This window comes from Olea europaea, unplaced genomic scaffold (genome assembly GCF_002742605.1).
Source record: "Olea europaea var. sylvestris unplaced genomic scaffold, O_europaea_v1 scaffold6, whole genome shotgun sequence".
NCBI lineage: Eukaryota > Viridiplantae > Streptophyta > Magnoliopsida > Lamiales > Oleaceae > Olea > Olea europaea.
This window is the reverse complement of record NW_019264345.1, coordinates 1,659,575-1,686,833: the sequence shown is the minus strand read 5'-3', so window position 1 is coordinate 1,686,833 and position 27,259 is coordinate 1,659,575. Positions and strand designations below refer to the sequence as shown.

The window sequence follows — 27,259 nt, the reverse complement described above, 5'->3', positions numbered from 1 at the left end:
AATTTAATCAGGTTATATCTTTATTTTTTAATTCCTTTCAATTCCTTGTGTTCTTGTGTCCAGAAGGTTTTCTTGATTCTTTGATCCAAAAAGTGTCAAAAAGAATCTTCATATTCTGTTTCCCGGGGTCAATTTTCGCTCAAATTCGTTTTCGTTTTCTCCGTTGGTTTTGTTATTGAATTCCGGATCATAAAAAAAAAAGTTGCTGTTCATCCATACGGTACTGTTCATCCGTACAGTTATAAAAAAAATTGTTACATATTATTGATCCGTCAAATACCAACAATTTTTTTTTATTCAATATCGTTTCTCAGTTGCCTGGACACATTGATTCATTCCATTCCTTCAATTCAAAGTCAAAGTTTTAGAAGTTTCCTTGAGTCCTTTTGTTACAATTCTTTGAATCACATCCGGTTTGAGAATTCTACAAAATTGATTGATTGATTGAGTTCGTTGATTGTCCTTAGAAGCAATTGTTGAAAGAACTGAGTGGTAAAAGGCAGAGAGGTGAGCTCAATAGAGGGTAAAAGCCATTGTGTGTTTCCGAGTGACTTTGGTGAGGCAGTTAAATAAAATTTTAGTGTTAGGATGTTAGAAAGGGCAGAATCAAACTCAAGCAGACAAGGCAACAATAACAACGCATCGGAGGATTTGGTGCAAATGTTTCAAAGGGCGTTTGGAGATATGAGAGAACGGTTGGAGAAGCAAGAGGCTTGGATGAATAGGTTAGATACATCGGTGGCCAATCTTAGTCGGGGGCATCGAGTGGATGTGTCCAATGCCAGAGGACCGGATAGATGGGAGCCTAGGAGGGAAAGGCGAGAAGAGTATGGATATGGGAGTGAACTAGACGAAGATGAATTTCACGGTGTTGAGATGAGAAGGATGAGGAATAGAGGTGATAGGTTCGACAGACGGGGTCAGAATGATCGCGGGGAGGAGTTGGATGGAAATCTAGGAAATATAAAGATGACCATTCCTTCATTCAAAGGAAGGAGTGATCCCGAAGCATATCTGGAGTGGGAGAGAAAGGTTGAGATGATCTTCGAATGTTATAATTATTCGGAGGAGAAGAAGGTGAAGTTAGCGATTTTAGAGTTCAGTGACTATGCCATTTCATGGTGGGACCAAGTGGTTACTTCACAACGTAGGAGTGGGGGAAGACCAGTTAGCACTTGGGAAGAATTGAAGTCATTGATGAGAAAGAGGTTTGTTCCTAGCCACCATTATCGAGATATCCATCAAAAACTGCAAGGCCTATATCAAGGGTCGAAAAGTGTAGAAGATTACCATAAGGAGATGGAAATACTCATGATTAGGGCTAATGTGGTGGAGGATCGAGAGGCTACCATGGCTCGATTTTTGAATGGTTTGAATAGGGAAATTGCCAATGTAGTAGAGTTGCAACATTATGTGGAGTTGGAAGACATGTTGCATGTGGCTATGAAGGTGGAGAGACAGTTGAAGAGGAAAGGGATAGCTAGGCAACCGATAGGAACTTCGAGTGCAAATCCATCTTGGAAACCGAGATGGAACAACAACAACAACAACAACAACAATAAGGTTGATAAAGCTATACCTAAGGGTAGGAATGAATGGAAAAAAGGAAAAGAGGAAAGTGCTAGGAAAATAGCACCCAAAACTGATTCACAACCATCAAGAAACCGAGACATCAAGTGTTTCAGATGTTTGGGGTCCGGGCACATCGCTTCTCAATGCCCAAATAAATGGGTAATGGTGTTGTTGGATAATGGAGAAGTGGTGAGTGAAAGTGAAGGTGAGTATGATGACATGCCTGCATTGGAGGACGTTGAAAAGGAAGAAAAATTGGAGTTTGCTGTTGGAGAATCATTGGTGTCACGGAGAGCTCTTAACACTCAAGTCAAAGTGGATGATTCGGAGCAGCAGCGAGAAAATATCTTCCATACACGTTGTTACGCCAACGATAAGGTATGTAGCATGGTAATTGATGGTGGGAGTTACACGAATATAGCTAGCACAACTATAGTTGAGAAACTAGGACTAGCATTGTTAAGACACCCTAGGCCTTATAAGTTACAATGGTTGAATGATAGTGGGAAAGTTAAGGTGAATCGAAGGGTCCTAATTAATTTTTCGATTGGAAGTTATAGTGACAAAGTAGTTTGTGATGTGGTGCCTATGCATGTGGGACATATATTGTTAGGAAGACCATGGCAATATGATAGAAGGGTCACACATGATGGGTATAGGAATCGATATAGCTTTGTCAAGGATGGGAAGACTATTACTCTTGCTCCATTAACACCTGCACAAGTTTATGGAGAACAACTCAAGCTGAAAAGTGAGGAAGATGAGAGAATAAGAGAGTCTGGAAAAAGGAGAGGCAATAGTGAAACCATCGATAAGAGAGAAAATAGTGAGGTGGCTAAGAGTGGAGAAAAGAGAGAGGAGCCACATGAGGGGAAAGAAAAGGAGTCAGCTGAGCTGAGAGAAAAGCCAAAGGTCAACTTCTATGCAAAGGAGAGTGAGTTGAAAAAGGCTATGAGTGAAAGTAGACAAATGATATTGTTAGTGTACAAGGAGTCCCTCCTCAATCTTGAGGATTCTAACACATCCCTCCCTAGTTTGGTTAAATCTTTATTGCAGGAGTTCGACGATATGTTTCCTGAGGAGATGCCAAGTGGATTGCCACCAATCAGAGGCATCGAGCACCAGATTAACGTTGTACCCGGAGCTGTCATACCTAATCGACCAGCTTACCGAAGCAATTCCGAGGAGACGAAGGAGCTTCAGAAGCAAGTGGAGGAGTTGATGAGCAAAGGTTATGTCAGGGAGAGCATGAGTCCATGTGTTGTACCTGTTTTGTTGGTACCTAAGAAGGACGGGACTTGGAGAATGTGCGTGGATTGCCGAGCTATCAACAATATCACGGTAAAGTATCCTCACCCAATACCTAGGTTAGATGATATGCTTGATGAGTTGTATGGGGCTTGCATTTTTAGTAAAATTGATCTTAAGAGTGGGTATCATCAAATTCGCATGCGGGAGGGTGATGAATGGAAAACGGCATTTAAAACTAAGTATGGGTTGTATGAATGGTTAGTTATGCCATTTGGACTCACTAATGCATCGAGCACTTTTATGCATTTAATGAACCATGTTTTACGTGACATCTTAATCTATAGCAAAACCCTAGATGAGCATTTAGAGCATTTAAATTGTGTGCTTGTTGTATTACGAAAGGAACAACTATATGCCAATTTTAAAAAGTGTACATTTTGCATGGATAGAGTTGTTTTCCTAGGATTTGTGGTTAGTGCTAATGGGGTAGAAGTTGATGAAGAAAAGATAAAAGTTATACAAGAATGGCCAACACCTAAGACTATAACTGAAGTTAGAAGTTTTCATGGATTGGCTAGTTTTTATAGGAGATTTGTAAGAGATTTTAGCACCATCACCACACTGTTGACTGAAATAGTAAAGAAGAGTGTAGGTTTCCATTAGGGAGAATCATAGGAAGTTGCATTTAACATGATTAAGGATAAGTTATGTAAAGCACCTGTTTTAGCATTACCTAATTTTGATAAAACATTCGAGGTTGAGTGTGATGCATCAGGGATAGGTATAGGAGCAGTATTAATGCAGGAAAGGAGGCCTATTGCTTACTTTAGTGAAAAGTTGAGTGGAGCAGCATTGAACTATCTGACATATCACAAAGTGTTGTATTCACTTGTTCGAGCTTTGGAGACTTGGCAGCACTACTTATGGCCAAAGGAATTCGTGATACACACCGATCATGAATCTTTGAAGCATTTGAGAGGTCAAGGTAAGTTGAACAAAAGACATGCGAGATGGATGGAGTTTATTGAGACTTTTCCATATGTCATCAAGTACAAACAAGGTAATGAAAACATAGTTGCTGATGCATTGTCTCGAAGGTACGTGCTTTTAAATTCATTAAGTACTAGATTACTTGGTTTTGAGCATATTAAAAGCATGTATGAAACTGATAGTGATTTTTCTGATATATATGCTTCATGTGACAAATGTGCATTTGATAAATTCTATAGGCATGAAGGATATCTGTTTAAGGAAAATAAGTTGTGCATTCCTAATTGTTCTTTGCGTGAATTATTGGTAAGGGAAGCACATGGGGGTGGTTTAATGGAACACTTTGGGGTTCAAAAGACCTTAGACATGTTAGGAGAACATTTTTATTGGCCTAGAATGCGACATGACGTAGAGCAAATATGTGGAAAGTGCATAACTTGTAAAAAGGCTAAGTCTAAGGTTCAACCTCATGGATTGTATACTCCTTTGCCTGTGCCTAGTGAACCATGGGTAGACATATCTATGGATTTTGTGTTAGGTTTGCCTAGGACAAAGAGGGGTAGGGATTCAATATTTGTAGTGGTCGATAGGTTTAGTAAGATGGCACACTTTATACCATGTCATAAAACTGACGATGCTACTAATATTGCGGACTTGTTCTTTAAGGAAATAGTACGTTTACACGGAGTGCCTAACAGTATAGTGTCAGATAGAGATGTGAAAATTTTGAGTCATTTTTGGCGTGTTTTGTGGAGTAAGTTAGGAACTAAGTTATTGTTTTCTACAACTTGTCACCCACAAACAGATGGTCAAACTGAGGTGGTAAATCGAACTATGACACAATTGCTTCGGACAGTGATCAATAGAAATTTGAAATCATGGGAAGAGTGTTTACCATTCATAGAGTTTGCATATAATCGAGCCATACATTATTCTACTTCATTTTCTCCTTTTGAGATTGTTTATGGTTTTTATCCACTAACACCTATGGATTTAATACCTTTACCTGTGCATGAACGAGGTAGCTTGGATGGGAATCGCAAGGCAGAGATGGTGAAAGCACTCCATGAAAGGGTCAGGATGCAGATCGAAGAGAAAGGAAAGCTGGTTGCATCAAAAGCAAATAAAGGAAGGAGACGCGTTACATTTGAACCTGGAGATTGGGTCTGGGTGCATTTTAGAAAGGAGCGTTTTCCAGAACAGAGGAAGTCGAAGTTGCAACCAAGAGGCGATGGACCGTTTCAAGTCATCGAGCGGATCAACGACAATGCCTACAAAGTGGACTTACTAGGTGAGTATAATGTTTCAGCTACTTTTAATGTTGCTGATCTATCTCTTTTCGATGTAGGTTCAGGTTCGAGGACGAATCCTTTCGAAGAGGGAGGGGATGATATGAATCAAGGCACGTCTACAACCGAAGCGAGTCAAGCGACGAGTTACGAAAAGGATCCATTGATAGTTGAAGGCAGACCGATGACGCGATCGAGGACGAAGCGAGTGAAAGAAGCGATGGGATTGCTTGTCAAGCAAACGATCGATGAAACAATGTTCGGGAGGTCAAATGGAACAAGTTTCTTGTTGGGGGTCGAAGGCCGAAGGAACTTGGATCAACGAGATAAAAGCGGACGAAGGCGGCACGGAGTTGGTCCATGCGACCGCAGGCTCAACGGCCTATGCGGCCGCATAGAAGGCCACCGAAACTACATGTGGCTGGCTGGAGTGATCTATGCGACCGCATAGAAATGATCTATGCAGCCGCATAGATCAAAAAGTGGGAAAAAATTCGTTTTTTTTTTATTTTTGCCGAATCTTCTAATGTTGGTAGAACTCTTGTGAAATCAAAATATTACTATATTTTGATTAATTTGGACGTTTTTTATGCCATAGTATAAATAGGAAACTCTTCTCATTATGAAAGAAAACTTTTTGGCTGAAATTAATACAGAGAGAAACTTTCTTTCAATCGATTGTTCTTCATTGGACAAACTTAGAACTTATCAAGAATCGATTTCTTGTGGCGTTCTTGACGTCGGATTGTGGATTTCATTGATTGTAATCAAGGGGTTTCAGATTCTTCACTAATCTGGGGTTTTGTGGTTCGATTATTGGGGTTCAAGATCCAAAACCGGTTTAGTATTGGCGTTCTTGGGTTCCACATCAATCTAGTTGTGGGTTTCGTAGTTTCCATTGTTACGGGGTTTGCATCAGGTAAGAACCTTGCGACATGTACACTATGGTGTACATTTTAGTTTACATTTTTCCACGTGACATTACCCTGTTGGACACTTTAAATTTCAAATAGATTTCCCATCCAATTGACACTTGACAACAATGTAAGTGTCACACAACATGTCAAAAATCAGTGTACAAATAGCAAAGTTCAATCGGTAAGAACCTTGTGACTTGTACACTATGCTGTACACTTTAGTTTACACTTTGCCACGTGACATATCTCTATCAAACAGTTTAAATTTCAAACAGTTTCCCATCCAATTGACACTTGACCACAATGCATATGCCAAGCAACGTATCAAAAATCAGTGTACAAACAGCAAAGTTCAATCGGTAAGAACCTTGTTTCATGTAAACTATGTTGTAGGCTTTAGTTTACACTTTGCCACGTGACATATCTCTGTCGAACAGTTTAAATTTCAAAAAGTTTTCCCATCCAATCAACACTTGACAACAATGCAAGTGTTAAACAATGTAACGCCCCGACCCCTTGTGGATCAGAACGCTACTTACTTTACTTAACTAACCGGTGGTTTAGTTATAGGAGAATATGTTTTAGCGAAAGCTTAATTTTACAATGATAATTTTAACAACCTTTTGAATACTTTAAATAAAACACTGAATAAAAAAATAACGGAACGTAATTTATTTGAAGAAAACACTACTTGTTCTCGTGTTCAGCATTCTTCAAATACTTTAAAGGAATAACATTGAAAACATTCACAAAAATAAATCTAAATAACTTGTTCACTGGATTTTCCATGGGCTCATTGCACCACTCTCCATCTTTTCCATCATCCAGGCCCAAGGTAGAATTATATCAATCTATAGAGAAGGGGTTAAACCCGTAAGTTAAAAAAAAAAAACTCAATAGATATCATTGGTACATTCGTGATCAAGCTATACATTTCAAAGCTGTAACTTTAGAAACATTTTCATAGTAGGATTTTCGATAGAATCCCAAACATGTAGAGTCATGACTTAACCCAATGCCTCGATCGGAAGTTCATGCCATACCCGGAGGTACCATTAGACATGGAGGTGTATGCCGTACCCGGAGGTACCATTAGACATGGAGGTTTATGCTTAGAAGCTTTTGTCTTGGTGTGAAAAATGTGTATGTATTGGGGCTTATTTATAGGTGAAAATCTCAAAACTTAAGGGCAAGTGAAGGGCCTAATACTCATTAATATGGGTGCCATTTATGTGGGAGTTATAGGTTTAAGAAGGTGCTAGAGAATCATGTAGAAATTTGACTTTTCATATTCCGCGTACTTTGGTTAATACTGTACAGCCTTTAGTATTTCTATCATAACTTCTTCTCCCGATATCCGATTGAGGTAATTCAAAGTGCCTTGGAAATCTAACTTAAAGAGCTACAACTTTTATTAAGATACAATTTTCCAAATCGAATTTTTTCTATGTCATAAATAGGTCTCAAATGAGACTAAAAATCTTAAGTATACTTTAGCTATCCAATATTCATGTCTTAGTGCGACTAAGGTGTTTAAAATTATTTGGGATTCTACATAACAACAATGTAAGTGTTAAACAATGTGTCAAAAATCAGTGTACATATAGTACAGTTCAATCGGTAAGAACCTTGCAACATGTAAACTATGGTGTACACATTAGTTTACAGTTTGCCGCGTGACATTACCCTATTGGAGAGTTTAAATTTAAAACAGTTTCCCATCCAATTAACACTTGACCACAATGCATGTGTCAAACAATGTGTCCAAAATCAGTGTACAAATAGCAAAGTTCAATCGATAAGAACCTTGTTTCATGTACACTCTGCTGTACGCTTTCGTTTACACTTTCCCATATGACATATCCCTATCGGATAGTTTAAATTTCAAAAGTTTTCCAATCTAATCGACACTTGACAACAATGCAAGTGTTAAACAATGTGTCAAAAATCAATATACATATATCAAAGCTACAATCGGTAAGGATCATGCTACATGTACACTGTGGTGTACACTTTAGTTTACACTTTACCACCTAACATTACCCTGTTGGACAGTTTAAATTTCAAACAGTTTTCCCATCCAATTGACATTTGACAACAATGCAAGTGCTAAACAACGTGTCAAAACTAGTGTACAAATAGCAAAGTTCAATCGATAAGATCCTTGCCACATGTACACTATGGTATACACTTTAGTTTGCACTTTGCCACGTGACATTGCCCCGTTGGAAAGTTTAAATTTCAAACAATTTTCCCATCCAGTTGACACTTGACAACAATGCAAGTGTCAAACAATGTGTCATAAATTAGTGTACAAATAGCAAAGTTAAATTGGTAAGAAATGCAATGGTCAAACATCGTGTCGAAAATCAGTGCACAAATAGTAAAGTTCAATAGGTATGGACCATGCCACATGTACACTATGGTGTACACTTTAGTTTACATTTTACCACGTGACATTATCCTGTTGGATAGTTTAAATTTCAAATAGTCTTCCCATCCAATTGACACTTGACAACAATGCAAGTGTCAAACAACCTGTCAATAATCAGTGTGAAAATAGCAATGTTCAATCTTTAAGAACCTTGCTATATGTACACTATGGAGTACACTTTAGCTTACACTTTGCCACTTGACATTACCCCATTGGACAGTTTAAATTTCAAACTGTTTTCCCATCCAATAGACACTTGACAACAATGCAAGTGTCAAACAACGTGTCAAAAATCAGTGTACAAATAGTAAACTTCAATCTGTGAGAACCTTGCTAGATGTACACTATGGTGCACACACTTTAGCTTACATTTTACCACGTGACATTTCCCCGTTGGAAAGTTTAAATTTCAAACAGTTTTCCCATCCAATTAACATTTGACAACAATGCAAGTGTCTAACAACGTGTCAAAAATTAGTGTACAAATAACAAAGTTCAATCAGCAAGAACCTGGCTACATGTACACTATAGTGTACACTGCAGTTCACACCTTGCCACGTGACATTACCCTGTTTGACAACGATGTACAAATAGCAAAGTTCAATCAGTAAGAACTTTGTTTCTTGTACACTATGGTGTACACTTTAGTTTACATTTTGCCACGTGACGTATCCCTGTTAGAGGGGTTAAATTTCAAACAGTTTTCCCATCCAATTGACACTTGACAAAAATGCAAGGGTCAAACAACGTGTCAAAAATTAGTATACAAATAGCAGCGTTCAATCGGTAAGGACCTTGCTACATGTACACTATGGTGTACACTTTAGTTTACCCTTTTTCCACGTGACATTACCCTGTTGGACAATTTTAATTTCAAACAATTTTCCCATCCAATTGACCTTTGACAACAATGCAAGTGTCAAACAACGTGTCCAAAATCAGTGTACAACTAACAAAGTTCAATCGGTAAGAACCTTGCAACATGTATACTATAGTTACACTTCAGTTCACACCTTGCTATGTGACATTACCCTGTTGGACAGTTTAAATTTCAAACAGTTTTCCCATCCAATTGACACTTGTCAACAATGCAACTGTCAAACAACGTGTCAAAAATTAGTGGGCAAATAACAAAGTTTAATCAGTAAGAACCTTGCTACATGTACACTATTGTGTACACTTCAGTTCACACCTTGCCAAGTGAAATTACCTTGTTAGACAATTTATATTTCTAATAATTATCCCATCTAATTAACACTTGGCAACAATGCAAGTGTCAAATAACGTGTCAAAAATCAGTATACAATTAGCAAAGTTCAATCGGTAAGAGCCTTTAGACATATACACTATGGTGTGCACTTTAGTTTACAATTTGCCACGTGACATTACCCTGTTAGACAGTTTAAATTTCTAATAGTTTTCCCATGGAATTGAAACTTGACAAAAGCGCAAGTGTCAAACATCGTGTCGAAAATTAGTGTACAAATAGCAAAGTTCAATCGGTATGGACCATGCCACATGTACACTATGGTGCACACTTTAGTTTACACTTTGCCACGTGACATTACCCTGTTGGACAGTTTAAATTTCAAACAATTTTCCTATCCAATTGACACTTGACAACAATGCAAGTTTCAAACGACATGTAAAAAATCAGTGTACAAATAGCAAAGTTCAATCGGTAAGAACCTTGCTACACGTATAGGATGGTGCACACTTTTGTTTATGCTTTGCCACGTGACATCACCCTATTTGACAGTTTAAATTTCAAACTATTTTTGCATCCAATTAACACCTAACAACAATAAAAGTGTTAAACAACGTGTCAAAAATCAGTGTACAAATAGCAAAGTTCAACCGATAGGAACCTTGCAACATGTACACTATGGTGTACACTTTAGTTTACAGTTTCCCTCGTGACATTACCCCGTTGGAGAGTTTAAATTTCAAACAGCTTTCCCATCCAATGGACATTTGACCATAATGCATGTGTCAAACAACGTGTCAGAAATCAGTGAACAAATAGCAAAGTTCAATCAGTAAGAACTTTGTTTCGTGCACACTATGCTGTACACTTTAATCTACACTTTGCCACATGACATATCCCCGTCGGACATTTTATATATCAAAATGTTTTCCCATCCAATCGACACTTGACAACAATGCAAGTGTCAAACAATGTGTCAAAAATCAGTATACAAATAGCAAAGTTCAATCGGTAAGGACCATGCTACATGTACACTATGGTGTACACTTTAGTTTACACTTTGCCATATGACATTAGTCTATTGGACAGTTTAAATTACAATCAGTTTTCCCATCCAATTGACATTTGACAACAATGTAAGTATCAAACAACGTGTCGAAAATCAGTGTACAAACAGTAAAGTTCAATCGGTAAGAACCTTGCGACATGTACACTATGGTGTACACTTTAGTTAACACTTTGCCACATGACATTACCCAGTTGGACAGTTTAAATTTCGAACAATTTTCCTATCCAATTGACACTTGACAACAATACAAGTTTCAAACAACATTTCAAAAATCAGTATACAAATAGCAAAGTTCAATCTGTAAGAACCTTGCTACACGTACACTATGGTGCACACTTTTGTTTACACTTTGCCACGTGACATTACCCTTTTTGACAGTTTAAATTTCAAATAGTTTTTGCATCCAATTAACACCTAACACCAATGCAAGTGTTAAACAACGTGTCAAAAATCAGTGTACAATTAACAAAGTTCAACCTATAAAAACCTTGCAACATGTACACTATAGTATACACTTTAGTTTACAGTTTGCCACGTGACATTATCCTGTTGGAGAGTTTAAATTTCAAAGAGTTTTCCCATCCAATGGACACTTGACCATAATGCATGTGTACATGTAGCAAGCCTCTTACCGATCGAACTTTGCTATTTGTACACTAATTTTTGACACATTTTTAACACTTTCATTACTGTTAAGTGTTAATTGGATGGAAAAATTGTTTGAAATTTAAACTGTCCAACAGGTTAATGTCACGTGCCAAAGTGTAAACTAAAGAGTACGCCATAGAGTATATGTGGCAAGGTTCTTGCCGATTGAACTTTGCTATTTGTACACTAATTTTTGTCACTTACATTGTTGTCAGGTGTCAATTTGATGGGAAAACATTTGAAATTTAAATTGTCCAATGGGATAATGTTACGTGGCAAAGTGTAAACTAAAGTGTACACCATAGTGTACATATAGCAAGGTTTTTACCGATTGAACTTTGCTATCTGTACATTGATTTTTGACACGTTGTTTGACACTTGCATTGTTGCTAAGTGTCAATTGGATGGGAAAACTATTTTAAATTTAAGCTGCATAGCAGGTAAATCTCACATGACAAAGTGTAAAACTAAAGTGTACATGTAGCAATGTTCTTACCGATTGAACTTTGCTATTTGTACACTAATTTTTGACACGTTTTTGTACACTTGTATTGTTGTCTAGTGTCAATTAGATGGGAAAAGTGTTTGAAATTTAAACTGTCCAGCAGGGTAGTGTCACGTGCCAATGTGTAAACTAAAGTGTACACCATAGTGTACATGTCGCAAGGCTCTTATCGATTGAAAATTGCTATTTGTACACTGATTTTTGACACCTTTGACACTTGCATTGTTTTTGTCAAGTGCCAATTGGATGGGAAAACTATTTGAAATTTAAACAGTCCAATAGGGTAATGTCATGTGGCAAAGTGTAAATTAACATAGACCATAGTGTACATGTAGCAAGGTTCTTGCCGATTGAACTTTGCTATTTGTATACTGATTTTGGTTACAATGTTTAACACTTGCATTGTTGTCAAGTGTCAATTGGATGGGGGAAACTGTTTGAAATTTAAACTGTTCAATAGAGTAATGTCATGGGAAAAGTGTAAACTAAAGTGTACACCATATTGGTTCTTGCCGATTAAACTTTGCTATTTGCATATTGATTTTTGACACGTCGTTTGACACTTGCATTGTGGTCAAGTGTCAAATGGATGGAAAAACTATTTGAAATTTAAATTGTCCAATAGGGTAATGACACCTGGCAAAGTGTAAACTAAAGTGTATGCCATAATGTACATGTGGCAAGGCTCTTACCGATAGAACTTTGTTATTTGTACGCTGATTTTGACACGTTACTTGACACTTGCATTGTTATTAAGAGTCAATTGGATGGGAAAACAGATTGAAATTTAAATTGTCCAACAGGGTAATGTCCCGTGGCAAAGTGTAAACTAAAGTGTACGCAGTAGTGTACATGTGGCAAGGTTCTTACCGATTTAACTTTGCTATTTGTACACTTATTTTTGACACTTGCATTGTAGTCAGGTGCCGATTAGATGGGAAAATTGTTTGAAATTTAAATTGTCGAACAGGGTAAAGTTACGTGGCAAAGTGTAAACTAAAGTGTACACCATAGTGTCCATATAGCAAGGTTTTTACAGATTGAACTTAGCTCTTTGTACACTGATTTTTGACACGTTGTTTGATACTTGCATTATTGTTAAGTGTCAATTAGATGGGAAAACTATTTGAAATTTAAAATGTCCTGCAGGTTAACGTCACGTGGCAAAGTGTAAAACTAAATTGTACACCATTGGGTACATGTAGCAAGGTTCTTACCGATTGAACTTTGCTATTTGTAAACTGATTTTTAACAAGTTGTTTGACACTTGCATTGTTGTCAAGTGTCAATTAGATTAGAAAACTATTTGAAATTTAAACTGTCTAGCAAGGTAGTATCACGTGGCAAAGTGTAAACTAAAGTGTACACCATAGTGTACATGACGAAAAGTTCTTACCGATAGAACTTTGCTATTTATACACAGATTTTTGACACCTTTAACACTTGCATTATTGTTTTCAAGTGTCAATTGGGTAGGAAAACTGTTGAAATTTAAACTGTCCAACAGAGTAATATCACGTGGAAAAAGTGTAAATTAAAGTGGACCATAGTGCACATTTAGCAAGTTTTTTGCCTATTGAACTTTACTATTTGTACACTGATTTTTGTCACGTTGTTTTACACTTGCATTGTTGTCAAGTGTCAATTGGATGGGAAAACTGTTTGAAATTTAAACTGTCTAATGGAGCAATGTCATGAGGCAAAGTGTAAACTAAAGTGTAAACCATAGTGTACATGTAGCAAGGTTCTTACCGATTGAACTTTGCAATTTGTACAATGACTTTTGACACGTGCACTGTTGCCCGGTGTCAATTAGATGGAAAAATTGTTTGAAATTTAAACTGTTCAATAGGATAATGTTACGTGGTCAAGCATAAACTAAAGTGTACACCATAGTGTACGTGTAGCAAGGTTTTTATCGATTGAACTTTGCTATTTGTACACTGATTTTTGACACGTTCTTTGACACTTGCATTGTTGTTAAGTGTTAATTGGATGGGAAAATTACTTGAAATTTAAATTGCTCGATAGGGTAATGTCATGTGGCAAAGTGTAAAACTAAATTGTACACTATAGTGTACATGTAGCAAGGTTCTTACCGATTGAACTTTGCTATTTGTACACTGATTTTTGACACGTTATTTGACACTTGTACTATTGTCAAGTGTCAGTTGGATCGAAAAACTATTTAAAATATAAATTGTTCAATAGAGAAATGTCACGGGGCAAAGTGTAAACTAAAATGTATACCATAGTATACATGTAGCAAGGTTCTTAGCGATTGAACTTTGCTATTTGTACACTGATTTTTGACACCTTTAACACTTGCATTGTTGTTTTCAAGTGTCAATGGGGTGGGAAAACTGTTGAAATTTAAACTGTTCAACAGGATAATATCACTTGGCAAAGTGTAAATTAAAGTGGTCCATAGTGTACATGTATCAAGTTTCTTGTCGATTGAACTTTGCTATTTGTACACTGATTTTTGTCACGTTGTTTGGCACTTGCATTGTTGTCAAGTGTCAATTAGATGGGAAAACTGTTTGAAATTTAAACTGTCCAATAGAGTAATGTCACGGGGCAAAGTGTAAACTAAAGTGTACACCATAGTGTACATGTAGTAAGGTTTTTATCGATTGAACTTTGCCATTTGTAAACTGATTTTTGACACGTTGTTTGACACTTGCATTGTTATTAAATGTCAATTGGATGGGAAAATTGTTTGAAATTTAAACTGTCCAACAGGGTAATGTCACGTGGCAAAGTGTAAAACTAAATTGTACACCTTAGTGTACATGTAGCAAGGTTCTTACCGATTGAACTTTGCTATTTGTACATTAATTTTTGACACCTTATTTGACACTTATACTGTTGTCAAGTGTCAGTTGGATGGAAAAACTCTTTGAAATATAAACTGTTCAATAGAGTAACGTTACAGGGTAATGTGTAAACTAAAGTGTACACCATAGAGTACATGCAGCAAGGTTCTTACCGATTGAACTTTGCTCTTTGTACACTGATTTTTGACACGTTCGACACTTGCATTGTTGTCAAGTGTCAATTGGATGGGAAAACTATTTGAAATTTAAACTGTCCAACAGGTAATGTCACGTGGCAAAGAGTAAACTAAAGTGCACACCATGGTGTAGATGTAGCAAGGTTCTTTCCGATTGAACTTTGCTATTTGTACAAAGATTTTTGACACGCTGTTGGACACTTGCATTGTTGTCAAGTGTCAATTGGATGGGAAAATAGTTTGAAATTTAAACTGTCCAACAGGGTAATGTCACGTGGCAAAGTGTAAACTAAAGTGTAGATGTAGCAAGGTTCTTACCGATTGAACTTTGCTATTTGTACACTGATTTTTGACACGTTCGACACTTGCATTGTTGTCAAGTGTCAATTGGATGGGAAAATAGTTTGAAATTTAAACTGTCCAACAGGGTAATGTCACGTGGCAAAGTGTAAAGTAAAGTGTACGCCATAGTGTATATGTGGTAAGGTTCTTGCCGATTGAACTTTGCTATTTGTACACAGATTTTTGACACTTGCATTGTTGTCTGGTGTTAATTAGATGGGAAAATTGTTTGAAATTTAAACTATCCGACAGGATAATGTTACGTGGTAAAGTGTAAACTAAAGTGTGTGCCATAGTGTACATGTGGCAAGGTTCTTGCCGATTGAACTTTGCTATTTGTACACTGATTTTTGACACGTCGTTTGACACTTTCATTATTGTTAAGTGTCAATTGGATGGAAAAACTGTTTGAAATTAAAACTGTCCAACATGTCTTTGTCACGTGGCAAAGTGTAAAACTAAAGTGTACGCCATAGTGTACATGTAGCAAGCCTCTTACCGATTGAACTTTGCTATTTGTACACTAATTTTTGACACATTTTTAATACTTTCATTGCTGTTAAGTGTTAATTGGATGGGAAAATTGTTTGAAATTTAAACTGTCCAACAGGTTAATGTCACATGGTAAAGTGTAAAACAAAAGTGTACAACATAGAGTACATGTAGCAAGGTTCTTCCCGATTGAACTTTGCTATTTATATACTAATTTTTGACACATTGTTTAACATTTGCATTGTTTTCGAGTGTTAATTAGATTTGAAAACTATTTAAACTTTAAACTGTCCAGCAGAGTTGTGTCACGTGCGAAAGTGCAAACTAAAGAGTACGCCATAGAGTACATGTGGCAAGGTTCTTGCCGATTGAACTTAGCTATTTGTACACTGATTTTTGACACTTGCATTGTTGTCAGGTGTCAATTAGATGGGAAAACCGTTTGAAATTTAAACTGTCCAACAGGTTAATGTCACGTAGAAAAGTGTAAAACTAAAATGTACACCATAGATTACATGTAGCAAGGTTCTTACCGATTGAACTTTGCTATTTGTACACTAATTTTAGACACGTTGTTTGACACTTGCATTGTTCTCGAGTGTCAATTAGATGGAAAAATTGTTTGTAATTTAAACTGTCCAGCAGAGTAGTGTCACATGCCAAAGTGTAAACTAAAGTGTACGCCGTAGTGTACATGTGGCAAGGTTCTTGCCGATTGAACTTTGCTATTTGTACACTGATTTTTGACACTTACTTTGTTATCAGGTGTCAATTAGATGGGAAAACCATTTGAAATTTAAACTATCCGATAGGATAATGTTACGTGACAAAGAGTAAACTAAAGTGTACACTATAGTATACATGTAGCAAGGTTCTTACAGATTGTACTTTGCTATTTTGACACTTGCATTGTCGTCAAGTGTCAAGTGGATGGGAAAACTGTTTGAAATTTAAAATATCCAACAGGGTAATGTCACTTGGAAAAGTGTAAAACTAAAGTGAACACCATTGTGTACATTAGCAAGGTTCTTACCGATTGAACTTTGCTATTTGTACACTTCTTTTTGACACGTTGTTTGACATTTGCATTGGTTGCAAGTGTCAACTAGATGAAAACTATTTGAAATTTAAACTGTCCAGATGGGTAGTGTTACGTGGCAAAGCGTAAACTAAAGTGTAAACCGTAGTGTACATGTCGCAAGGTTCTTACCGATTGAATTTTTCTATTTGTACCCTGATTTTCGACACGTTGTTTAACACTTGTATTCTTGTCAAGTGTCAACTGGATGGAAAAATAGTTTGAAATTTAAACTGTCCAATAGAGTAATGTCAAGGGGCAAAGTGAAAACTAAAATGTAAATCATAGTGATGTCGCAAAGTTCTTATCGATTGATTTTTTCTATTTGTACATAGATTTTCGATATGTTGTTTAACACTTGTATTGTTGTCAAGTGTCAATTGGATGGAAAAATTGTTTGAAATTTAAACTGTCCAATAGAGTAATGTCATGGGGCAAAGTGTAAACTAAAATGTTCACTATAGTGTACATGCAGCAAGGTTATTACCGATTGAACTTTGCTATTTGTAAACTGATTTTTGACACGTTGTTTGACACTTGCGTTGTTGTCAAGTGTCAATGGGATGGGAAAACTGTTTGAAATTTAAACTGTCCAATAGGGTAATGACACCTGGCAAAGTGTAAACTAAAGTGTGCGCCATAGTGTACATGTGTCAAGGTTCTTACCAATTGAACTTTTCTATTTGTACATTGATTTTTGACACGTTGTTTAATACTTATATTGTTGTCAGGTGTTAATTAGATGCCAAAACTATTTGAAATTTAAACTGTCCAAAAGGGTAATATTACGTTGCAAAGTGTAGACTAAAGTATACACCATATTGTACGTGTAGCAAGATTCTTACCGATTGAACTTTGCTATTTGTACATTGATTTTTAACACGTTGTTTGACACTTGCATAGTTGCCAAGTGTCAATTAGGTGAGAAAACTATTTGAAATTTAAACTGTCCAATAGGGTAGTGTCACGTGGCAAAGTGTAAACTAAAGTGTACACCATATTGTATGTATCGCAAGGTTCTTACCGATTGAAATTCGCTATTTGTACACTGATTTTTGATACGCTGTTTGACAATTGTATTGTTGTCAAGTATTAATCGGATGGGAAAATTGATTGAAATTTAAACTATCCAACAGGGTAATGGCACGTGGCAAGGTGTAATTTAAAGTGTACACCATAGTGTACATGTACCAAATTTCTTACCGATTGAACTTTGCTATTTGTACATTATTTTTGACACTTACATTGTTGTCAGGTCTCAATTAGGTGGGAAAACTATTTGTTGTCAAGTGTCAATTTGATGGGAAACTATTTGAAATTTAACCCGTCCAACAGGGTAATGTCATGTGGCAAAGTGTAAACTAAGGCGTACATGTAGCAAAGTTCATACCGATTGAACTTCACTATTGGTACATTGATTTTTGACACGATGTTTGACACTTGCATTGTTGCCAAGTGTCAATTAGATGAGAAAATTTTTTGAAATTTAAACTGTCCAGCAGGATAGTGTCACGTGGCAAAGTGTAAACTAAAGTGTACACCATATTGTATGTATCGCAAGGTTCTTACCGATTGAAATTCGCTATTTGTACACTGATTTTTGACACGCTGTTTGACACTTGTATTGTTGTCAAGTGTTAATCGGATGAGAAAACTTATTGAAATTTAAACTATCCAGCAGGGTAATGTCACGTGGCAAGGTGTAATTTAAAGTGTACACCATAGTGTACATGTACCAAATTTCTTACCGATTGAACTTTGCTATTTGTACATTATTTTGGAACTTACATTGTTGTCAGGTGTCAATTAGGTGGAAAAACTATTTGTTGTCAAGTGTCAATTTGTTGGGAAACTGTTTGAAATTTAACCTATCCAACAGGGTAATGTCACGTGGCAAAGTGTAAACTAAGGCATACATGTAGCAGAGTTCATACCGATTGAACATCACTATTGGTACATTGATTTTTGGCACGATGTTTGACACTTGCATTGTTGCTAAGTGTCAATTGGACGGAAAAACTATTTGAAATTTATACTGTACAACAAGTTAATGTCACGTCGCAAAGTGTAAACTAAAGTGTATACACCATTGTGTACGTGTAGCAAGGTTCTAACCAACCGAACTTTGCTATTTGTACACTGATTTTTTGACACGTTGTTTGACACTTGCATTGTTGTCAAGTGTCAATTGGATGGAGAAACTATTTGAAATTTAAGCTGTCCAGCAGGGTAATGTCATGTGGCAAAGTGTAAATTAAAGTGTACACTGTGGTGTAAATGTAGCAAGGTTCTTACCGATTGAACTTTGCTACTTGTACACTGATTTCTGACACGTTGTTTGACACTTGCATTGTTGTCAAGTGTCAATTGATGGGAAAACTATTTGAAATTTAAAATGTCCAACAGGTAATGACCCGTGGCAAAGTGTAAACTAAAGTGTACACCATAGTGTACATTTCGCAAGGTTCTTACCAATTGAGTATTGCTATTCGTACACTGATTTTCGACACGTTGTTTGACACTTGCATTGTTGTCAAGTGTTAATTGGATAGAAAAACTATTTCAAATTTAAGCTGTCTAACAGAGTAATGTCACGTGGCAAAGTGTAAACTAAAGTGTACACCATAGTGTACATGTAGCAAGGTTGTGTACATGTAGCAAGGTTTTTACCGATTGAACTTTTCTATTTGTACACTGATTTTTAACACGTTGTTTGACACTTGCATTGCTGTCAAGTATCAATTAGATCGGAAAACTATTTCAAATTTAAATTGTTCGACAAGGTAATATCACGTGGCAAAGTGTAAACTAATGTGTACACCACATTGTACATGTGGCAAGGTTCTTACCGATTGAACTTTGCTATTTGTGCACTTATTTTTGACACATTGTTTGAAACTCGCATTGTTGTCATGTGTTAATTAGATGAGAAAAGTGTTCAAAATTGAAACTGTCTAACAGTGTAATGTCATGTCACAAAGTGTAAAACCAAAGTGTACACCATAGTGTACATGTGGCAAATTCTTAACGATTGAACTTTGCTATTTGTACACTGATTTTTGACACGTTGTTTGACACTTGAATTGTTGTTGAGTTTCAACTGGATGGGATAATAGTTTGAAATTTAAACTGTCCAACAGGGTAATGTTACATGGCAAAGTGTAAACTAAAGAGTACACCATATTGCACATGTAGTAAGGTTCTTACCGGTTGAACTTTGCTATTTGTACAATGATTTTTGACACGTTGTTTGATACTTGCATTGTTGTCGAGTGTCAATTGGATGAAAAAACTGTTTGAAATTTAAACTGTCCAAAAGGGTAATGTCATGTGGCAAAGTGCAAACTAAAATGTAAACCATAGTGTACTTGTAGCAAGGTCCTTACCGATTGAACTTTACTACTTGTACACTGATTTTTGACACCTTGTTTAACACTTGCATTGTTGTCAAGTGTCAATTGGATGGGAAAACTATTTGAAATTTAAACTGTCCAACAGGGTAATGTCATGTGACAAAGTGTAAACTATAGTGTACACTATAGTGTACATGTAGCAAGGTCTCTACCGATTGATCATTACTATTCGTACTCTAATTTTTAACATGTTGTTTGACACTTGCATTGCTGTCAAGTGTCAATTGGATGGAAAAACTATTTTAAATTTCAACTGTCCAACAGTGTAATGTCATGTTGTAAGGTGTAGATTATTGTGTATGCCATAGTGTTCATGTGACAAGGTCCTGACAGATTGAACTTTTCTAGATGTACACTGATTTTTGAAACGTTGATTGACACTTGCATTGTTGTCAAGTCTCAATTGGATGGGAAAACTGTTAGAAATTTAAACTGTCCAACACGGTAATGTCACATGGCAAAGTGTAAACTAAAGTGTACAAAAGTGTATACCATAGTGTACATGTAGAAAGGTTCTTACCGATTGAACTTTGCCATTTGTATACTGATTTTTGACACGTTGTTTGACGCTTGCATTGTTATCATGTGTCAACTGGATGGGAAAGCTGTTCGAAATTTAAACTGTCCAATAGAGTAATGTCACGTGGCAAAGTGTAAACTAAAGTGCCTACTATAGTGTACATTTCGCAATGTTCGTACCAATTGAACTTTACTATTTGTACACTGATCTTTGACATATTGTTTGACACTTGCATTGTTGTTAAGTGTCAATTAGATGGGAAAATTGTTTGAAATTTAAACTATCCAATAGGGTATTGTCACGTGGCAAAGTGTAAACTAAAGTGTACACCATAGTGTACATGTAGAAATGTTCCTACAAATTGAACTTCGCCATTTGTACACTGATTTTTGACACGTTCTTTAACACTTGCATTGTTCTCAAGTGTCAATTGGATGGGAAAACTATTTGAAATTTAAGCTGTCCTATAGGTTAATTTCACGTGGCAAAATGCAATTTAAAGTGTACACCATATTGTACATGTAGCAATGTTCTTATTGATTGAACTTTGCGATTTGTACACTAATTTTTGACATGTTTTTTAACACTTGTATTGTTGTTCAGTGTCAATTGGATGGGAAAACTATTTACAATTTGAACTGTACAATAGGGTAATGTCGCGTGGCAAAGTGTAAACTAAAGTGTGTACACCATAGTGTAAATGTAGCAAGGTTCTTGCTGATTGAAATTTGCTTTTTATACACTGATTTTTGACAAGTTCTTTGACACTTGCATTGTTGTCAAGTGTCAATTGAGTGGGGAAACTATTTGAAATTTAAGTTGTCCCATAGGATAATTTCACGTGGCAAAGTATAAACAAAAGTGTACACCATCGTGTGCACGTTGCATGGTCCTTACCTATTTAATGTTGCTGTTTGTACACTGATTTTTGACACTTTGTTCGACACTCGCATTGTTGTCAAGTGTTAATCGGGTGGAAAAACTGTTTAAAATTCAAACAGTCCAACAGGGTAATGTCACGAGGCAAGGTGTAAACTAAATGTACACAATAGTGTAAATGTAGCAAGGTTCTTACAGATTGAACTTTGCGATTTGTACATTGATTTTTGACACGTTGTTTGACACTTGTATTATTATCAAGCATCAATTGTATGGGAAAACTGTTTGAAATTTAAACTGTCCAACAGGGTAATCTCATATGGCAAAGTGTAAGCTAATGTGTGTACACCGCAGTGTACATGTAGTAAGGTTCTTACAGATTGAACTTTGTCATTTGTACACTGATTTTTGACACGTTGTTTAACACTTGTATTGTTGTCAAGTGTCAACTTGATGAGAAAACTGTTTGAAATTTTAACTGTCCAACACAGTAATGTCACGTGGCAAAGTGTAAACTAAAGTGTAAATCATAGTGTACATGTAGCAAGGTTCTTACCGATTGAACTTTGCGATTCGTACACTAATTTTTGACATGTTTTTCGAAACTTGTATTGTTGTTTAGTGTCAATTGGATGGGAAAACTATTTGAAATTTGAACAGTACAATAGGGTAATGTCATGTGAAAAAGTGTAAACTAAAGTTTGTACACCATAGTGTAAATGTAGCAAGGTTCTTACCGATTGAACTTTGCTATTTGTACACTAGTTTTTGACACGTTCTTTGACACTTGCCTTGTTGTCAAGTGTCAATTGGGTGGGGAAACTATTTGAAATTTAAGCTATCCCACAGGGTAATTTCACGTGGCAAAGTATAAACTAAAGTGTACACCATCGTGTACACGGTGCATTGTCCTTACCGATTGAACGTTTCTGTTTGTACACTGATTTTTGACACATTGTTTGACACTCGCATTGTTGTCAAGTGTTAATCGGGTGGAAAACCCATTTAAAATTCAAACAGTCCAACAGGGTAATGTCACAAGGCAAAGTGTAAACTAAAGTGTACACGATAGTGTAAATGTAGCAAGGTTCTTACCGATTGAACTTTACGATTTGTACACTAATTTTTGACACGTTGTTTGACACTTGCATCATTGTCATGCATCAATTGCATGGGAAAACTGTTTGAAATTTAAACTCTCCAATTGGGTAATCTCACGCGGCAAAGTATAAGCTAATGTGTGTACACCTTAGTGTACACATTGCATGGTTCTTACCGATTGAACTTTACTATTTGTACACTGATTTTTGACATCACTTGCATTGTTGTCAAGTGTCAATTTGATGGAAAACTGTTTGAAAATTAAACTGTCCAAAAGGGTAATGTCGTGGCAAAGTGTAAACTAAAGTATACTTTGTTCTTTGTACCCTGATTTTTGACGCGTTGTTCGACACTTGCATTGTTGTCAAGTGTCAATTGGATGGGAAAACTATTTGAAATTTGAACGGTCCAACAGGGTAATGTCACGTGGCAAAGTGTAAACTAAAGTGCACACCATAGTGTACATGTGGTAAGGTCCTTACCGATTGAACTTTGCTATTTGTAAACTGATTTTTGACACGTTGTTTGACACTTGAATTGTTCTTGAGTGTCAAATGGATGGAAAAAATGTTTGAAATTTAAACTGTCCAATAGGGTAGTTCCATGTGGCAAAGTGTAAACTAAAGTGTATACTATAGTGTACATGTAGAAAGGTTCTTACAGACTAAACTTTGTCATTTGTACACTGATTTTTGATATGTTCTTTAACACTTGCATTGTTGTCAAGTGTCAACTAGATGGGAAAATTGTTTGAAATTTAAACTGTCCATCTGGGTAATCTCACGTGGCAAAGTGTATGCTAAAGTGTAAGGTTCTTACAGATTGAACTTTGCCATTTGTACACTGATTTTTGACACGTTCTTTGACACTTGCATTATTGTCAAGTGTCACTTGGATGGGAAAACTGTTTGAAATTTAAACTATCGAACAGGGTAATCTCACGTGGGAAAGTGTAAGCTAAAGTGTGTATGTTGTAGAGTACATGTAGAAAGGCTCTTACCGAATGAAATTTGCTATTTGTACATTGATTTTTGACACGTTGTTTGACACTTGCATTATTGTTAAGTGTTAATTGGATGGGAAAATTGTTTGAAATCTAAACTGTCCGACAGGGTAATGTCACGTGGCAAAGTGTAAACTAGTGTACATTGCTATTTGTACACTGATTTTTGACACGTTGTTCGACACCTGCATTGTTGTCAAGTGTCAATTGGATGGGAAAATTATTTGAAATTTAAACTGTCCAGCAAGGTAATGTCACGTAGAAAAGTGTAAACTAAAGTGCACACCATAGTGTACATGTGGTAAGGTCCTTACCGATTGAGCTTTGCTATTTGTAAACTAATTTTTGACACGTTGTTTGACACTTTTATTGTTGTCAAGTGTTATTTGGATGGGAAAACTATTTAAGATTTATACTATCCAACAGGGTAATATTACGTGACAAAGTGTATACACCATAGTGTACGTGTAGCAAGGTTCTTACTGATTGAACTCTGCTACCTGTACACTGATTTTTGACACTTTGTTTGACACTTGCATTGTTATCAAGTATCAATTGGATGGAAAACTATTTGAAATTTAAGCTGTCCAACAGGGTAATGCCACGTGGCAAAGTGTAAATTAAAGTGTACACAATAGTTTACATTTAGTAAGGTCCCTACCGATTGAACTTTGCTATTTGTGCACTAATTTTTGAAATGTTGTTCGACACTTGCATTGTTGTCAAGTGTCAATTGGATAGGAAAATAGTTTGAAATTGAAATTGTCCAACGGTGTAATGCCACGTGGCAAAGTGTAAACTAAAGTGTACACTATAGTGTGCATGTAGAAAGGTTCTTACAGATTGAACTTTGCTGTTTGTACACTGATTTTTGACAGATTCGTTGACACTTGAATTGTTGTCAAGCATCAATAGGATGGAAAAACTATTTGAAATTTAAGCTGTGTAACAGGGTAATGCCACGTGGCAATGTGTAAACAAAAGTGTATACCACCGTGTGCATGTAGAAAGGTTCTTATAGATTGAACTTTGCCATTTGTACACTGATTTTTAACACGTTCTTTGACACTTGCATTGTTGTCAAGTGTCAACTGGATGGGAAAACTGTTTGAAATTTAAAATTTCCAACAAAGTAATGTCACATGGCAAAGTGTAAACTAAAGGGTACACCATAGTATACATGTAGCAAGGTTCTTACCGATTGAACTTTATACATTGATTTTTGAAATTTTTTTGACACTTATATTGTTGTCCAGTGTCAATTGGATGGGAAAACTATTTGAAATTTCAGCCGTTCAATAGGGTAATGTTGCGTGGCAAAGCGTAAACTAAAGTGTGTACACCATCGTGTACATGTAGCAAGGTTCTTACTGATTGAATTTTGCTATTTGTACACCAATTTTTGACAAGTTTTTTGACAATTGCATTGTTCTCAAGTGCCAATTGGATGGGAAAACTATTTCAAATTTAAGCTGTCCTACAGGTTAATTTCACGTGGAAAAATATAAATTAAAGTGTACACCATAGGGTACATGTGGTGAGGTCCTTATTGATTGAACTCTGCTATTTGTAAACTGATTTTTAACATATTGTTTAACACTTATATTGCTGCCAAGTATCAATTGGATGGAAAAACTGTTTGAAATTCAAATAGTCCAACAGGGTAGTATCACGTGGTAAAGTGTAAATTGAAGTGTACGCCATAATGTACATGTAGAAAGGTTCTTGTCGATTGAACTTTGCCATTTTTACACTGATTTTTTATTCAGGTTCTTTGACACTTGCTTTGTTGCCAAGTGTCAACTAGATGGGAGAACTGTTTGAAATTTAAACTGTCCAATAGTGTAATGTCACATGGCAAAGTGTAAACTAAAGTGTACACCATAGTATACATGTAGCAAGGTCCTTACCGATTGAACGTTACTAATCGTACACTAATTTTCGACACGTTGTTTGACCTTGCATTGTTGTCAAGTGTCAATTGGATGAAAAAGCTATTTTAAATTCAAACTGTTCAACAGGGTAATGTCACGTGGCAAAGTGTAAGCTAAAGTGTACACCATAGTGTTCATGTGGCAAGGTCCTAATTGATTGAACTTTGCTAGTTGTACACCGATTATTGAAACATTGTTTGACACTTGCATTGTTGTTAAGTGTCAACTGGATGGGAAAACTATTTGAAATTTAAGCTGTCCAATAGTGTAATGTCACGTGGTAAACTGTAAATTAAAGTATACACCATAGTGTACATGTAGCAAGGTTCTTATCAATTGGACTTTGCTATTTTTATACTGATTTTTGACACGGTGTTTGACACTTGCATTGTTGTCGAGTGTCAATTGGATGGAAAAATTGTTTGAAATTTAAACTGCCCAACAGGGTGGTGTCACGTGGCAAAGAGTAAACTAAAGTGCACACCAAAGTGTACATGTAGCAAAGTCCTTACCGATTGAACTTTGCTATTTGTATACTGATTTTAAACATGCTGTTTGACACTTGTATTATTGTCAAGTGTCAATAGGATGGAAAAACTATTTGAAATTTAAATCGTCGAACAGAGTAATGTCACAGGGGAAAGTGTAAACTAAAGTGTACGCCACAGTGTACATGTAGCAAGGTTCTTACCGACTGAACTTTATTATTTGTACACTGATTTTTGACACGTCGTTTGACACTTGCATTGTTATCAAGCATCTATCGGATGGGAAAAATCTTTGAAATTTAAACTGTCCAACAGGATAATGACACGTGGCAAAGTGTAAACTAAAGTGTACACCATTGCGTACATGTGGCATGGCTCTTACTGATTAAACAGTGCTATTTGTACAAATATTTTGGACACGTTGTTTTTGTTGTCAGGTGTCAATTAGATGGGAAAACTGTTTGAAATTTATATTGTACAACTGGGTAATTTTACGTGGCAAAGTGTAAACTAAAGTATGCACCATAGTGTACGTGTAGCAACGTTCTTACCGATTCAACTTTGCTATATGTACACTTATTTTTAACACGTTTTTCGACACTTGCATTGTTGTGAAGTGCCAATTAGATGGGAAAAATGTTTGAAATTTAAACTGTCCGGTAGGGTAGTGTCACGTGGCAAAGTATAAACTAAAGTGTACACCATGGTGTACATGTGGCATGGTCCTTGTCGATTGAACTTTGCTATTTGTACACTGATTTTTGACACATTGTTCGACACTTGCATCATTGTCAATTGTCAATTGGGTGGGAAAACTGTTCAAAATTTAAACATTCCAACATGGTATTGTCATGAGGCAAAGTGTAAACTAAAGTGTGCACGATAGTGTACATGTAACAAGGTTCTTACCGATTGAACATTGCCATTTGTATACTATTTTTTGACACGTTGTTTGACACTTGCATAATTGTCAAGTGACAATTGGATTGGAAAACTATTTAAAATTTAAACTATCCAATAGGGTAATCTCAGATGGTAAAGCGTAAGCTAAAGTGTGTGCACCATAGTGTACATGTAGCAAGGTTCTTACCGATTGAACTTTGCTATTTGT

General features: G+C 36.3%; 1 protein-coding gene across 1 annotated transcript; it reads left to right on the top strand.

Annotated features, from left to right (window-relative positions):
- Positions 1-936: 936 nt before the first annotated feature.
- LOC111389553 lies at positions 937-5,352 on the top strand (the record flags this gene model as incomplete). Its single annotated transcript, XM_023014480.1, is given in 5 exon segments — positions 937-2,211; positions 2,629-2,879; positions 3,273-3,920; positions 4,053-4,834; positions 4,973-5,352. Coding segments are annotated over 5 exon segments (3,303 nt in total), but the record flags the coding sequence as incomplete, so codon positions are not given.
- Between the last annotated feature and the right edge of the window lie 21,907 nt (positions 5,353-27,259).